Consider the following 16,714-nt stretch of genomic DNA (forward strand, 5'->3'; position numbering starts at 1 on the left):
GCAACATTGAATGTGGATCGACAGTTGACACTAGGAAAAACTTCAATGACTTTGTGAGTGAAACTGGCCAAGTTGTTACTTGTGATCTGAAAAATGGTTTAACATGTCAACAAAAGGACCAGATAAGTCCTCCACTGAAGTGCTTTAACTATAGGATCAGAGTACAATGTTGCAAAATGGTAGATGAACCATGTACAACTACTCCCGTCACTACTAAACCTAGTACTACAACTGAAGTTCCAACTACAACCACAGAATCTACAACACCAGTTCCAACCACAACAACATCTAAATCTACAACTCCAACTGAACCTACTACTACAACTGAAGTGACAACTACAATCACAAGATCGACAACACCACTAACTAAACCTACTGCTACAACTGAAGCGACAACGATAACAACACCAAAGACTACAACAACCCCAACTGAATCTACTGCTACAACTGAAGCGCCAACTACATCCACAATGTCTACAACACCACCTACTAAACCTACAACAACACCAACTGAACCTACTACTACAACTGAAGTGCCAACTACAACCACAATGTCTTCAACACCACATACTGTACCTACAACAACAACTGAAGTTCCATCTACAACCACAGAATCTACAACACCGGTTCCAACCACAACAACATCTAAATCTACAACTCCAACTGAACCTACTACTACAACTGAAGTGACAACTACAATCACAAGATCGACAACACCACTAACTAAACCTACTGCTACAACTGAAGTTCCAATTACAACCACAGAATCTACAACACCAGTTCCAACCCCAACAACATCTAAATCTACAACACCACCTGAACCTACTACTACAACTAAAGTGACAACTACAACCACAAGATCGACAACACCACTAACTAAACCTACTGCTACAACTGAAGTTCCAACTACAACAACATCTAAATCTACAACACCACCTGAACCTACTACTACAACTGAAGTGCCAACTACAACCACAATGTCAACAACACCACCAACTGAACTTACTACTACCACCACAACAAGCATATTGACAACACCTACTAACCGGACAACCACATTCAACACATCTAAATCTGCATCCACCCCAACCACTACTCCTCAACCTTCACCACCTTCTTGCCCTCGCTGGAAAATTGTGGTAAGACAAGCACATAGAAACACATAGATTCATGTTAATCCTATCTCTATCCTGGAATTAGTCAGACCCCCGTTGTTTCTTAGCTGAATATGGATTGTTTCATCATTGCTATGTTTCCTGGTGCACCCTGGACCCTACTGACACCTGGTTAGTACCTATTGTCAGCTTGGATGTGGGGGCCCAGCTTCCTCGCCGATTTTCACCTGCATTAACCACATATATCTTCAGCCGCTGATTTGAGTACCTCTGACGGCAAGTCCCTACCCTCCTCTTAGAGCTGCCCTGGTCAATGTTAGATTGCTAATGAATGAGACCTTTATCCTAAATGAGTTCTCCTGTCATGACTTGGATTTCTTTATTTGTGACTGAATGTGACTGGCTGAATGCTGGTGGGTGGAGCGCTTCTTCAGATTTCTTAACACTTGATTGCACATATTTTAACTCTCAGAGTCACCAACTGTGTTTGACCCCTCCATTTCCATAGAGTGTGCAGCAGTTTTTACCCAGTTTGAGCCTATATCGTCTCTATTCTTAAAAATATTGTCGCACATTTGAAACCCTGAGTGTGTCCCATTGACATTGTCTCAACTTGCCTTTTTAAGAGGTATGGGACACTATTGGACCTAATATCCAAGAAATCATAAATTGCAGCCTTACTTCAGGTTCTGTAACACCCTATTTTAAACAAGCAGTGGTGCAGCCACTCATTAAAAAAATGATCTGGACATGAAGTATCGCCCTATCTCTAAACTTCCCTTTGTCTCTTAAGATTTTAGAGAAGGATGTTTTTTACAGTTGCAATCCCAGGTGTTCTTGACGTGTTCCAGTGTGGTCTTAAGGCATTTTATAGCACAGAATCTACAATTTTAAGAGTTTTTTGGGGATATTTTAGTCTCATCAAACTCTGAAGATTCTGTGATTCTTTTTCTTTTAGATCTTACAGCAGCGTTTGACACAGCTGACCACAGTATACTTATTTCTCACCTTGAGCACAACGTGGGGATTAAAGACACTGCCTTAGAATTGTTTAGGTCATGTTTGTCAGACAGAGATTTTAGAGTCAGCTTTGGTGACTCTCCTTCACCCTTTGTCCCTCACATGTGGAGTTTTGGGCCAATTCTTTTCTCCCTCTATTTGCTTCCCTTAGGCTCAATCTTAAAATGACATAACATCAGTTTCCATTTTAACATAGATGATTCGCAAATCTCCTTGTCTTTTAAAAGGAATGGTGGTAGCTCCTTTAACAGATTGTTTGACTGTTTTCACGACATCAACACCTGGATGGCATTTATTATTTTTTCTTTTTAACAAGCGTAAAACTAAGGTCGTGTATTTTGACCCAGTGGTGCTTCTAATGCCTCTCACTGTTTGGAACCCTATGTTAAGTCTGGTGTAGTAAACGTTGGCACTAAAATGGACTGCGATTCTAAACTGGAGAAACAGATAAATTCTGTTTTGAAAGCTGGTTTCTTTCAAATTAGACTTCAGACTATGCTAAAACCCTTTTATCCTGCACTGATATAGTATATATATATATTTATAGATTTTCACAGGGCACTTTTATTATTGTAATGATTTATATGTAGGTGCTAGGCCTCCCTCTCTCAACTACAACTGGCTCAAAATGCTGCTGCTCGTCTCCTTACTGAAATTTGTCAGCAACACCACATCTCCCCTGTTCTTGACTCTCTTCAATGCCTCCCAGTTAATTTTAGGATCAATTTTAAGACTCTGTCTTTTTTTCTTGTTTTTTAAAAACCCTTCATGGCCCAGCTCCAGCCTATATCGCTGATCTATTGAAGCTGTATGCTCCTTCAAGGTCATTGAGGTCTGTTGACCAGTTTCTCTTTGTTATCCCTAAAACATGGCACAAGAACAGGGGGGATTGGGCTTTCTCAGTTGCAGCCCCGAGACAATGGTATGAATTCAGAATCAGAATCAGAATCAGATTTGAATCAGAATTGCCTCTTCATGTCAGGCCCCTTTGGTCTACCTGGTTGTTTTTAAATGTGCTTTATAATAATGTTGGATTGGATTGGATTGGACTGGATGTTCTGTCATATATATAACAGGTAGTGTTTTGTGCAAGAAACATATCACCCATTTTTCTTTTTAAATCAGCAAAATGAGACATTTCGTCTGGACAACTGCACCATGGCCAGATGCATTGGGAACAACAGGATTGATATAATTCCTCTTGAATGTCCACCCATAGCGAACATCACTTGTGCCAATAAAAATAAACCAGTTCTTGTGTACGATGAGTACCACTGCTGCCAACATTACGCTTGTGACTGTAAGTTTTTCTGTATTTAAAAGAATGCTTCAAAAAGTATGATCACTATAGAACTTACAGCTTTTTGTTTGTGTACAGGTGTATGTACAGGCTGGGGAGATCCTCATTACATCACATTTGATGGACTTTACTACACTTATCAAGGAAACTGTACTTATGTCTTGATGGAAGAGATTTCACCAAAATATAACTTGAAGATTTATATTGACAATGTCTTTTGTGCTCTCACTGACAATGTTTCTTGTCCTCGATCTATAATTGTATTTTATGGATCACATTTTTTCAAACTGAAGAATCATAACGTCATTGGAGCACCAGAGTTGGAGGTAAAACAAGACTGTGTGAAATCCTCATCATCATCAAATATATTTTTTTAAATGCACGCCATAAACTAGAGTAGATTATTACTGTCAATGTATAGGCCACATTTCCATGGAATAATTGTAATATAAACAAGTTGTTTTAAAGTATTATATTGATATATTGTATATTTATATTTTCCCTGTAGGTGCTCAAAGATGAAGCACCTCTGAAACTACCTTATTCACAACAAGGTGTTACAATTTCGAATTCTGGTATTAACCTGGTGTTGGAGATCCCTGACATAAAAGTGGTAATTCGTTTTGGAATAACTGGCTTTAGTGTTGCCCTTCCCTTTCAGTTTTTTGGCAGAAACACACAGGGACATTGTGGTAAGAACATTTCTCTCTCTCCAGTTGCCATATTAAATAATTTTCTTGAGTTTACACTCCAATATTAACTGTGTTGTGATTCTACTGACAGGAACATGCAATAACAACCAGACTGATGACTGCATGTTGCCTGGAGGCAGGTTTGTGAAAAGCTGTGCAGAGATGGCCAACTATTGGGTTGCAATAAACATTTCCCAACCCAACTGCCCATCTGTACCGCCGTCTCCGTCATCCAGTCCATGCCAGAGAAAGCCAGACTCCATGTGTAAGCTGCTGAAGAGCAGGTACATGTTCTCTAATCGATTGTTGTAGTGCACATTCATCCCCGTAACTTTAATGTAAGCAATGAAAATACATTAATTGACATGTTAATTTTTTCACAGTGTCTTTGCAGAGTGCCATCGCTTTGTCTCTCCTGACAATTTCTACCAAGGCTGTGTTTTTGATAGCTGCTATGTTTCCAACCCAAATGTGGAATGCTCAAGTTTGCAGACTTATGCTGCTGCCTGTGCTCAGGCTGGGGTTTGCCTTCAGTGGAGGAATCACACCACACTGTGTGGTAAGCAACCACTCATTATTTTAAGTTAAATTCTTTTCTTTTTAGTACACATTGGAAAGGTTACTTTACACTTTGTCACATACAGTTTGTAAGTGGTATTTAAATAAATTCAACAATTATATTGAGATATTTTCTTTACCAACAGCCAGTGACTGCCCATCAAACAAAGTTTACAAGCCATGTGGTCCTGCAGAACAGCGAACCTGTGAAGACTGGTAAGTTTTAATGAAAAGGAAGCCTATTAAGTCTTTTTGTGTTCATATCAAACATACATATCATACTCGATAATAGGATAGTAATTATTAAAGAAAACAGTGTATTAGTTAAGTTAGCACCATATTTTAACAGTTTCTGTGTTCCATATGTGTCCCAATTTAAAAATCAAATCTATTCAGTCAGTGCTAATAGGACCTGGCCTTTGTCTGTCAGTTTAAAAACCTTCAGAACAGTCTCAGAATTACCCTTAAAACACATTAATCACACAACTTCAACTCTGAAACAGCTCTTCTAAAGTTTACTAAGGACATAATAATATGTCTTGGTGCTGCTTGACATTAGTGCTGCTTTAAACACCATTGATCATCCTATGCTAGTGAACGAGCTAAAATAGTGGTATTTAGAGTATTTCCATAATAGAACTGGATTGGTTCTCTTCCTATCCGTCAAACAGAATTATCTTTCAATTAATTTTTTTCCTTCTCCTACTGTAGAGATGACATGCTGTATACGTCAAAGATCAGTTCTGAGACCAGTTTTGTTCTCACTATGTATGCAGCAGGTCATATTGTGCAGACACCAATTTAATTCTGTCGAAAACTAGGTTGGAACCCAGAAGGGGTGGGGTTAAGATAATTTATAACAAATGCAGTCTCAGAAAACGAGTGGAGGCAGGCCAGAGAGTGTAGCTGGTAACTACGGCTTGAATCCAGTGAAGGCAATGTAGAGTGAGCAGGCTGGAAGGTCCATGTAAATGGTTGTTGTCCAGAGGTGATGCAAGTTAGCAAGGCAGGCAGGCAGCAAAAGTTTTAGCCAAAAACATAATTCAAGTTCAGAGCTTGAGCTATATACTTACTTATTTTCATAGTAGAGGTCTGTAATGATTTATATGTAACTATGTTTTTTTTGTGTGTGTGTGTGTGTGTGATTATCTTTTGTGCTGTCCCGTGCAATTGATGTTGGCATGTTATTATCATTAAATAACATTAATAAGTTTTTGGTATCTGAAAGGAAAAACATTAATGTATTTCTTAAATATTACAGTCCTGACAAACTCACCAAGAAGTTCATTACTGAGGGCTGCTTTTGTCCTGATGGAATGACACTCTTCAGCAAATACTCTGACAAATGTGTTGAAAATTGTGGTAAGTGGGGTGTGTTTAACTTCAGATTAATCTATAGAGTATAGAATAAATTAGTAAAGATGCCCGGTTAATAGAACTGGTGGTTACATCCTTGGTTCCTCTTGTATGCACGTCAAAGTATCCTTGAGCAAGACATTCAACTCAAAATTGCTTGTGGTGTATGTGTATGGGGGGAAAGTAAGTCACTTTAAACAAAGCGTCAGACAAATGACTGCTACTACAAACTACTACTCCCCGTCTATTCCATCTGTATACAATATAAAAGATCATTGCAAATTTGATTTAATAACCTTTAAAACCCAACAAATTCTGGAAAACAAAGTCAGCACTTAAACATCCATTCTGTGGGTTTGTCCAGAGTTGTGTGGTGTTTGAATTGTTTTTTCTCTCAGAGAAGGTGAGCGTTTATCATAACCAATTTTGATTTTGTGAATAACAAATACCCACTTACACAGACTACTTTCATCAGTCTGATGGCGTGACAACCAACCAAATCTTCACTTTGACGAGGCCACTGAAGTTATGGTGGCTTTTGTAGAGAGTGCACTCAGCCAGCAGATTGGTCAACATAATGTCAGTCATGAAGCCCTAAATTGCTAATAACTGTGTTCCAACAGGATGTCTTGATCCTGAGGGCATTCCTCGTAAGGTCAGCCAAGTCTTCTTCTCATGTTCAGTTAAAATCCTAACCATTGTTATATTACTTGCAAGAGACACTGATGTCACTACTCTGTTTTTTATTCAGTTGAATGAGATATTTGGGTACAAATGCCTAAACTGCATCTGTGAGGAGTCCACCAAGACTGTGTCTTGCAAGCCTAAGGTGTGCCCACCACCACCTCTAATAAACTGCACTGGTCCAGGGTTCGTTATTGTCCAACAACCGGATCCCATAGACCCCTGCTGTTCTACATATGTTTGCCGTAAGACACATTACCTCAATGCACATTTGAGGGTTAAAATTTTCAAATTACTGCTGATGGTGATTCTTGAAGATTACTCTGAATAATTACTGTTAATCATCTCCACAGAATGTCACAGCAACACTTGCCCAGTCACCAGCATGAACTGTCAGGTTGGATTTACTTCCGTTGTCAGTGTTCCTGAAGGGAAATGCTGTCCAGAACATACATTTGGTGAGCTCATTTATTCACAGTTTGAAGTTGTATAAAACCTATTGACGGCGGAGACACGTTTAACACAGTTTCCATTGTCTTGCTCTTTTCTAGAGCCTAAAGGAGTTTGTGTCCACGAAGGAAGTGAATACCAGGTAAACAAGAAAATGGATTGTACTGAGAACATCAACACATTCATTTTATGATTTTATGACTGCTGCTGCCCTTCTGAATGACTAAAATACAAACATGAACATTTTCTCTTTGCATTTCCTAGCCTCGTTCTTCGGTTCCTGGTCCTACATGTCAGAGTTGCACCTGTACCAATGAGGTGGACCCAAGTTCTAAACTATTCAAAATAGTTTGTGAGTTTCAGCAATGTGATAAAAATTGTGAAAAGGTGAGCAAGATCACATTATTCCCATATACACATTGTTTGTTTTTCTCAGAATATGTTTACTGAGAGGACGAATTTGTAAAAATGGACATGGCAACTAAATCCTCCCCCCTTTCTTTCAGGGATATGAATATGTGCGAACTGATTCGGACAAATGCTGTGGAAAGTGTGTACAGACACAGTGTGTCGTCAATATTAATGGTACCAAGCAACTCTTGATGGTAAGTTGGATCATCTCTGTTGGCTATCACTCCAGATGTTCATGTTTAATAGATTACAGGACCTCAGTTTGTTTATATCTGTGTGTGCATACGTGTATGTTTGTCTGTACTTCCATCTCACTGCTCTCCAGCAAGGACAAATCTGGTCACCACCTGAGAATAAGTGTGAGCACTACACATGTGTTAAGAGTGGTGAGACTTTAACAATGACCAGATCACACATTGTCTGCCCGCCATTTGAGCAGAGAAACTGCCAACCTGTAAGTATCACTTTCAATAAATTATTCTGCATTGACTTAATAAATGCTGTAGATGGTATAGAAAATCATTTTCTGAAAGCAAACGACATCATCCCTTTTGAAAATAGTTTGAAATGTTGTTTATTTTTTTCCTTAGGACACAATACAGACTGCAGCAAATGGCTGTTGTAAAATTTGTGAGTATGACATTTTCTTTACTTTTAAATAGAAGGTACTTAAATGAAAACAATAAAACAATTGTATGTCTCTTTTGAAAAGGTGTGGAGAGGGAAAAGGCCTGCAAATTACAATCCATGGAAACTCAGATTATGTTTGGGAACTGTCAGTCATACCAGGAAGTAAATATGACCTATTGTGAAGGATCCTGCAACACTTTCACCAAGTAACCATGATATTATTAATATTTCTCATTCCTCTGGAATATCACAAACCTATTAAAAATGTTTTTGGTATATGTTTCTGCAGATTTTGAGTTTATTAATCAATCCTGCATCTGCTTTCTTCAGGTACTCTGAAAAAGCAGCGACTCTGCAGCATTCTTGCTCCTGCTGTAAGGAGACACGCTCCAGCAATCGCACCATTGACTTGCACTGCCTGAATGGAGATGTGGTTCCCTACATATACATCCATGTGGAGGAGTGTAGCTGTAGCCCCACAGACTGCACCACAGCTGCTGGACAACCTGCTCGCAGGAGGCGACGCTTCACACTAGTGTAATAAAAATATGTCATCACATTAGTGGATGTGGGATGTAGAAGTTTAATCCCATATTGTTTTCACAATTATTGCATCTCCTACAAAATAATTGTCATTGTAGAAAGAGTATTTATCTGTTGATCAAATAAAAAAATTGCAACTCTGTTTATGTCCCATCTCATCTATTGTGTTGTTTGTGCCAATCCAGCTTTTGTTTGCTCACTGTTTAAATCATCATGATATCATGATTATCAATTTTCAAAACTAACAAGAATTTTTATTATCAATTTCACACAGACCCAAAAGATAGATCTTTTGTGGACTTACACAATGTGCAGAAAGCATACTATCATTTGTGTATTAAATTAAAAACGATGGTGGTGGTTCGGTGGTTAGCTCTGTCGCCTCAAGAAGGTTGTGTGTTCAAACCCCGGTTGCCCCGGCCTTTCTGTGTGGAGTTAAGTGGTGTCTCCAAAAGTGTCCTTAGGTGTGGTTGTGAGTGGTTGTCTATCTATGTGTGGCCCTGTGATGGACTGGCGACCTGTCCAGGGTGTACCCAGCCTTAAATGGCATGAATTATCATTTTTCTAAAATACAAAGACCTTTTAGGGTAGGGCTGACATTTAAAGGGGCATAATGTAGTTTTCAACGGCCGCTTGTGGTGTGGTTTTTAGATTGCAACCAGGTATGTGCCCATACATGTGCTCGAACTCATGAGCTTCACACAAAATACTGGAAACTCATGTAAACTCCCACTGCAACGTTACAGTAATATTTTTATCATCCATGCTCGTTGCATGATTACGCTACACTGACTGCAATAAAATGAGTTCTAATAATATAACAATCTAAAATATCAAAAACTCACACCTAAGAACAATTTAGGGTCACCAATCAACCTAGTCCGCATGTCTTTGGACGGTGGGAGGAAACCAGAGCACCTGGAGAGAGCCCATGCAGACATGGGGAGAACATGCAAACGCCATACAGAAAAGCCGGGGACGACTAAGGTTCACAAAAACATGTCCTATATCCTCTGTACAGTAAGTATTTTGTACAAGTAAGGGCCAGGGTCAAAAACATAGAATGATTTATTTTTAAACTGTTAATACCGGAATTAAGAACCCTAGGTGCCAAAGTTGGGCATTTAATCATTCTTTGAAAACTAGAAATAAAATACCAACAGATAATCCTGGAAGTCCGACCAGAAAAAAAAATTACATGGGCTTAGGAACACTTAACACACATAAATGCAAGTTGAAACTCTACCAAGAGAGAAAACCGTATATAAACTAGATCCAGAAACACCACCTTCTGGGGGCCTGGACTCATTTAAGATGGACTGAGGTGAAGTGGAAAACTGTCCTATGGTCCAACAAACGCAAAATTTGAAATTCTGTTTGGAAGTCATGTACACAGCGTCCTCGGGCTAAAGGGGAGAAAGACAATCCGGCTTGTTATTAGCGCACAGTTTGAAAAGCCAATATCTGTGATGGTATGGGGTGCATTAGTGGACACGGCACATTTTTGAAGGCACCATTAACTGAATGACATCAGGTTTTGTAGCAACATATGCTGCCAAGTAGATGACGTCTTTTTCAGCAGTCATATTTCAGCTAGACAATGCCAAACCACATTCTGCAGGTATTACAATAGCTGGGTGCTACTGGACTGCTTGCAGTTGTTGACTTGTCACATTATGAAACATAAAATACGACCAATGAGACCTTGAACTATTGCAGCTGAAATCCTACATCAAGCAAAAATAGGAAAACATTCCACTTTCAAGATTACAGCAGTTGGACTCCTCAGTTCCCAGACTCTTTGTGTTGTAAAAAGAAGAGGTGATGCAACAGAGTGATAAACATTACCCAACTTTTCTGAAACATGTTGCTGGCATCAAATTCATCAAAAAACAATATAATTCATCAGTTTTCAATAAATATGGGGTTTCAATGTTTTGCCCATCATCACATTGTGTATGTATTTACATTTTACACAATGTGCCAACTTGTTTGGAAATAGGGTTGTAGAAGTACAGTCCATTTACCATTTAAAGTGCAAAACAAACAACATCAATTTCTCTGGAAGGGTGTTGTAGAACTCTTTGTTTAATCATGTGATATGGAAGATGAAGAAAAACTGTGTTTACCATATCCTGGCAAAGATCAAAGAGGGTGGGAGCAAAAAAAGATGAGCAACCTCAATATAAAGGGCTGTCCGGTACAGACTGACTGTTACCTTCTTTCATGTCAAAAGATCAAAAGCCCTCAGTGGCAACAATGAAGGGGAGATTTGTGTGGTTGTGTTTCCTTACTTTGTCTGCCAGTGTCATTAATATCACCGCCAGGCAGGGTAAGTCTCTAAATATTGTAGATTCTGTGGAACAGTTTTCAGGATTGGATAAATGATAAATAAATTTTTATGCCACATACCACATATGCATGTATAATGTACACCACTGTCTGTAATATTTATTATGCTCAAACTTTTCACTTCTAAAGAATGCTAAGGAGGTGTAGCCTGGAAGATGTATCTCATTGCAATAAGACATGTATCAGTTAGTACATATTTTATTTTCAAAACAGTAAAAATAATGCTGCTAACATTTCTTTTTTCATTTTTCCAGTTCACAACCATGTCAGCAGCATCTGCAGCACTTGGGGAAGAGAGCACTTCAAGACATTTGATGGTGATGTGTACCAGTTCCCTGGTATGTGTGAATACAACCTGGCCTCAGACTGCCACGAGTCCTACCATGAGTTCTCAGTACACATGAAGAGGGAAGAGAATGATGGAAATCCTACAGTCAGTTATGTGGTGGTCACCATCAATGACCTTTTATTCCACCTCACTAAGAGCCAGGTCACTGTGAACAGCGTGCCGTAAGTAAAAACAGCAGAGATGTTTTTTGTCCCCAAAATGGAAAAATGTCTGAAAACAACTACAATTCAGTCTTTTTTTATATTTCTGCATTATAATTAAGACAACATTCTCTCTTTCCCAGTGTCAAAATGCCCTACAACGAGGCAGGGGTACAAGTGGAAAACATTGCGGTTTACATCAAGCTCCAATCCAAAGTTGGCATCACTGTCATGTGGAATGGTGATGATGCAGTCATGGTAAAAGTTTTAACTTTCAATACTGCTGTCTATTAGAACAAATCAAGATATAACATGTAAACACATTGCTCTCTTAAACAATAGATTTAGAATATTATTGCTGGAGGGATCTGTGGCACTCACTGCAAAATTACATTTAAAACATTCAAAAGCAATTATTAATTTGAACTACTATCCACTCAATAAATAGTCCTTATGAAAACTAAATGGGGTATTTCAAAACCTAGACAATAAAACCAAATCTGCATGGATCTGGATGGAGAAAGAAGTGCAACAAGGACAATAGAGTGCTGTAGGGTGAGCTGAGGTTCTGCAATGAAACCTGATTATAAAATAAGATTTTCTCACTCATGATACACTGTAATATCTTACTTGCAGATTTCAGAAGCTTCAGTAGGTCACTTTATGACAGTGTGAAATTAAATTGTTTGGTATTTTATGATTAAATAACAATACAGTCAGTATGAGAAAAATGTTTTAACCCTTTGTCATGTCTGTTGTAGGTGGAACTCGATCATGACTATGTCAATCGTACCTGTGGACTATGTGGAGACTTCAATGGTGTTTCTGTCTTCAATGAGTTCATTCTTAATGGTTTGTTATTCACTGAAAACATAAATGTATTTAAAGCATTAGGAAACTATTTTACAATAAGTCATCAGTTGTATCTTTGACATTTCACACTGTAATTACAATCAACTGCAGGTCGCAAAATGAGTCCCATTGAGTTTGGCAACAATCAGAAAGTCCATCATCCAGATGACGATTGTGAAGACCCTTATGAAAAGGAAAATGAGCCAAAGGAGACTTTTACTGTGCCAGTTTCATGCAAGGAGTTTGTGAGTTTATTATCCAACTAATTTTAGCAATAGTGATATTTTGTAGCATTTTCAACACAGTAACTTTGTCTCTATTACCCATCTCTTTTTACCTTTTAGCAAACCACCTGTGAACGAATGCTTCGTTCAGAGTCCTGGAGCTCCTGCACCAAACTGATTAACCCTGAACCTTACATAGAGGCCTGTGTGCAGGACATGTGTGGCTGCAACAACAGTACAAATAACTTCTGCATCTGCAGCACACTTTCGGAGTTGTCTCGGCAGTGTTCCCATGCAGGAGGGCAGCCTCCCAACTGGAGAACACCTCAGTTCTGTGGTAACGTTTACATTTTTACTGAAGTAGAAGTACTGCTATCATGCTAAAATTTTACAAATCAGGAAGTACACTTACTGGTGTAAAGATGTAGTACAATTACAATTGAAAACCAATCATTACAAATGTATTCTACATAGAAGTTACAAGTTACAGTATTAAAAGTAAGTTTCTCATGCAATTCTAGGATAAGAAATAAGAGTTAAGATATAATTCAAAATATATTCAAAATATTTTATTGCAAACTAATAAACAAACATTAAAACTTTATTTTGCTGTCAAATTGATGAACCTTATCCGTCATATTGGTAATACTCAGCAAAGTACAGCATTAAATAAGTATGGACGTAAAATACGTACATATATGTATATGTTATATTAAGGATAACACCGATGTTACTTAATCTAGCATTTCTTTGGACAGCAGTAGAATTACAAAACATATATAGGTGATATTAGGCTATGGCTACACGCAGTTGTTAACTGGATACATTCATTATTGGTCTTAGTTTTCTCAGTCTTTTTTGTGTAGCATATCTTCTTGTCCCTCTGTTGATTTTAATTGAACCGTATCTTCCCAGCTAAACAGTGCCCATTCAACATGGTTTATGAAGAGAGTGGTTCCCCTTGTATGGTTACATGCACACATCTGGAATCAAGTTCACTGTGTGAGGACCACAAAATGGACGGCTGCTTCTGTCCTAATGGTTAGTGGGGTTTACATGTACACACATGTTTCTTACTACATTGTTTCCTGTTTTATTACCTGTTATATGCACTTTGTCTTGCTCATGTCACATGTGTTTATGTCAGGAACTGTGTTTGATGATATTTCCATGAGAGGGTGCATTGCTCAATCTGAATGTCGGTGCAAGCACGACAAAATCTATAACCCTGGTGAGGTTTATCAACAGGTCGGGAAAAATTGGTATGTTACACGTTTAATAATGTAAACAAAATGTATTTGGATTCCTTAATCATGTCTTTTTGTAAACTCAAATTATTTGGGTTGTTTCAGTACATGTTTTGAGGGTAGATGGGCTTGTGAGAGCCTTCAGACTCCTGCTACATGTGCAGTTGAAGAGGGTTCACATGTAACTACATTTGATGGGAAAACTTACACTTTCCATGGAGACTGTTTCTACACCCTAGCCAAGGTGGAAAGCAAGGTGAATCAGTCATTGCTTTCTTCTATTAAATGTTAAAAATATATAATTTGCTGATGATTAAATATTTTGCTAGGTATTTAATTCTGCTCATACTATGTGTATTTCAGGATGATGCAAGTCCAAATTTTACCATCCGGGCCCAGTTGGTGCCATGTAGACACCTAGAGTCTGACACTTGTCTTAAGAACCTTAAATTCCTGCTGAACAATGACAGAAACAACGTAAGTTAAGTCAAGTCAGTTTAAATGTAAATGCTCCATTCTTGTATAGCGCCTTTCTAGTCTTTTCGACCACTCAAAGCGCTTTTACACTACATCTGCATTCACACACATTCATCCACTGAATGTATTTGGACTCCTTAATCATGTCTTTTTGTCAAATACTAAGTGTCATGTCAAATACTAAGTGATCAAACAGAAACTAACATTCACACACATACACTGGCAGAACAGCCACCAGAGGCAATTTGGGGTTCAGTATCTTGCCCTAGGATACTTCGACATGCAGCCTGGAGGAGCCAGGGATTGAACCGCCAACCTTCCGATTAACGGGCAACCCGTTAATCTAACCACAGCCGCCCCTTTTTAGAAGACAAGTCATTTATTAATTCAAACTGATTCAACTCTCCAATGATTGAGTCTATTTTTATTCAGGTATTAACGTTCACTTCCGATGGTACAGTAAAGCAGAATATGCAGACTATCACTTTGCCACACCACTCAGGTAGGTCACACAATAAGAAACTCTGAATTATACATATTATTGTCTTCTTTCATTTATGCTACGACATCAGCAAATTATGTGTTTTTGTATTTCTCTTTATTCAAAGGTGACATCAACATATTCCACGCTTCATCCTTTCACATCTTGCTCCAGACCAGCTTTGGGTTGCAAATTCAGGTCCAGCATGTGCCTGTCATGCAAGTCTATGTCAGCCTGGAACCAGGCTACAGAGCAAAGACACGCGGTAAAACGAAATATTGGCATCATCAAAACCTATGTCAGAAGATATTATGTATACTGTATATTAAGTTATTACAGACTGTAGGTGTTAAATTATACAGTCTATCTGATAAGGAGGTTAGAGTAATTTTTTATTTTTGGTTGTTTTAAACAAGTGAGAGGGGTCTGAGTAGTGAAGCCAATTCGGCCAGCAAGGGCGACTCCACTGGTGGCAAAAAAAAGTCCAATTGGACAGAAGTCACTGACAGAATGACCCCAATTCTAATTTGATTTATTAGTTCAGTAAAGACAACAAAACACAACTATAATTGGGGTCTAACTGTAAAAACATGCTCAAAACTACAATAAAATCAATAGTTTATGACAATAATGTGATGCACATTATACAATGCGGATCACAGCATAGTCATATATAGTCGATATTTGTTGGCCAAGAAGCGCCAAACTGAAAACACATTTGACCATGAAAATATTTGGTGTCTTTAGGTTTATGTGGGAACTACAACATGGTCCTGTCTGATGACATGAAGACTCCACAGGGGATTGTGGAGGGAACAGCAGCAACATTTAGTAACTCCTGGAAGGCTAACTTCATGTGCCGAGACAGAGAGGAAAGACTTGATGACCCCTGTGCCCTCAGTGTGGAAAATGGTAAATGTGTATTTCTTTGACTATTATTCTCTGCTTGAAACTGTTTTTCTGTAATGTAATGTTATATTTAGACCCATTGAACAGTGCAACACATTTGAACTCATTAAAAATTTTAAAGTTAACTGTTCTCCACTTTTAGAGAATTACGCCAAACACTGGTGCGCCTTGCTGCTAAGTCCAAACAGTACCTTTGCACAGTGCCATTCAGTGATGGATCCTGAGATGTACTACAAGGTACAGCAAAACCTTTCTATTTATCTTTCACTGAATTACATTTTGATGAGTATAATTTTGTGTTAAGTGTTTGCTCTCTTCTGCAGCGATGTATTTACGCTAGCTGTAACTGTGAGAAGAGTGAGGCCTGCCTCTGTGCTGTCTTCTCCTCCTATGCCAGAGCTTGTGCATCAAAGGGAGTGTTCCTGACAGACTGGAGACAGAATGTTTGCGGTAAGTATTTATTTCATTGTTATGTTTTGGTAAAGTTGAGTGATGATTTCTGGAGTTTGATGAAAACATCTTCCCTTTCATCAGTTAGACATAAAACTATCTAAATAATCAACTTTGCATTGTGCACAAACAGATAAATACACAAGGAGCTGTCCAGCATCTCAGATCTTCTCTTACAAAAATCAGAGATGCCAGATGACTTGCAGATCGTTGGGCGAAAAGCAACAAAGCTGCACTTCTGACTTCTTGCCTGTGGATGGCTGCTCCTGCCCTGAGGGTCTCTACCTAAATGAAGACGACTTGTGCGTCCCCATGGCAAAATGCCCCTGCTACCATAATGAAGTCTACATCCAGGCAGGAAAGTCCATCAGCATGAAAGATGACCAATGGTGAGTCAGCTGTTTGCAATTTCATTTGACTTCATATCAGTTTTTCTAGACTAAGGTTTTAGCATGATTGTAGTGTGTGTTGTAT

The 16,714-nt window shown here is 38.5% G+C and overlaps 2 protein-coding genes across 2 annotated transcripts in view; both read left to right on the forward strand.

Moving 5' to 3' along the window:
- Positions 1-147: 147 nt before the first annotated feature.
- LOC119893389 (intestinal mucin-like protein) lies at positions 148-8,885 on the forward strand. The gene is made up of 18 exons (XM_038705516.1): positions 148-1,139; positions 3,261-3,435; positions 3,514-3,761; positions 3,944-4,127; positions 4,219-4,411; positions 4,511-4,686; positions 4,832-4,901; positions 5,947-6,047; positions 6,665-6,696; positions 6,793-6,970; positions 7,079-7,183; positions 7,277-7,317; positions 7,440-7,562; positions 7,682-7,780; positions 7,912-8,040; positions 8,177-8,216; positions 8,299-8,422; positions 8,547-8,885. Exons 1-18 carry the CDS (start codon positions 177-179, stop codon positions 8,755-8,757), a joined length of 3,192 nt encoding a protein of 1,063 aa, XP_038561444.1. The 5' UTR covers positions 148-176; the 3' UTR covers positions 8,758-8,885.
- Positions 8,886-10,992: 2,107 nt separating this feature from the next.
- The window catches only part of LOC119893753 (mucin-2-like), a 39,343-nt gene continuing 33,621 nt past the window's right edge, over positions 10,993-16,714 (forward strand). The window contains exons 1-16 of the mRNA XM_038706087.1: positions 10,993-11,091; positions 11,366-11,621; positions 11,744-11,858; positions 12,362-12,452; positions 12,564-12,697; positions 12,797-13,013; positions 13,592-13,717; positions 13,824-13,938; positions 14,029-14,179; positions 14,287-14,400; positions 14,833-14,902; positions 15,009-15,146; positions 15,629-15,793; positions 15,933-16,027; positions 16,114-16,240; positions 16,374-16,629. Of these exons, the coding sequence (XP_038562015.1) occupies positions 11,019-11,091; positions 11,366-11,621; positions 11,744-11,858; positions 12,362-12,452; positions 12,564-12,697; positions 12,797-13,013; positions 13,592-13,717; positions 13,824-13,938; positions 14,029-14,179; positions 14,287-14,400; positions 14,833-14,902; positions 15,009-15,146; positions 15,629-15,793; positions 15,933-16,027; positions 16,114-16,240; positions 16,374-16,629 (2,243 nt within the window). The 5' untranslated portion in view covers positions 10,993-11,018. The remainder of the gene's footprint in view (positions 11,092-11,365; positions 11,622-11,743; positions 11,859-12,361; positions 12,453-12,563; positions 12,698-12,796; positions 13,014-13,591; positions 13,718-13,823; positions 13,939-14,028; positions 14,180-14,286; positions 14,401-14,832; positions 14,903-15,008; positions 15,147-15,628; positions 15,794-15,932; positions 16,028-16,113; positions 16,241-16,373; positions 16,630-16,714) is intronic.

Source organism: Micropterus salmoides, unplaced genomic scaffold (assembly GCF_014851395.1).
Source record: "Micropterus salmoides isolate LMB-PRFRI ecotype aquatic unplaced genomic scaffold, ASM1485139v1 Ms_hic_scaffold_8, whole genome shotgun sequence".
Taxonomy (NCBI): Eukaryota; Metazoa; Chordata; class Actinopteri; order Centrarchiformes; family Centrarchidae; genus Micropterus; species Micropterus salmoides.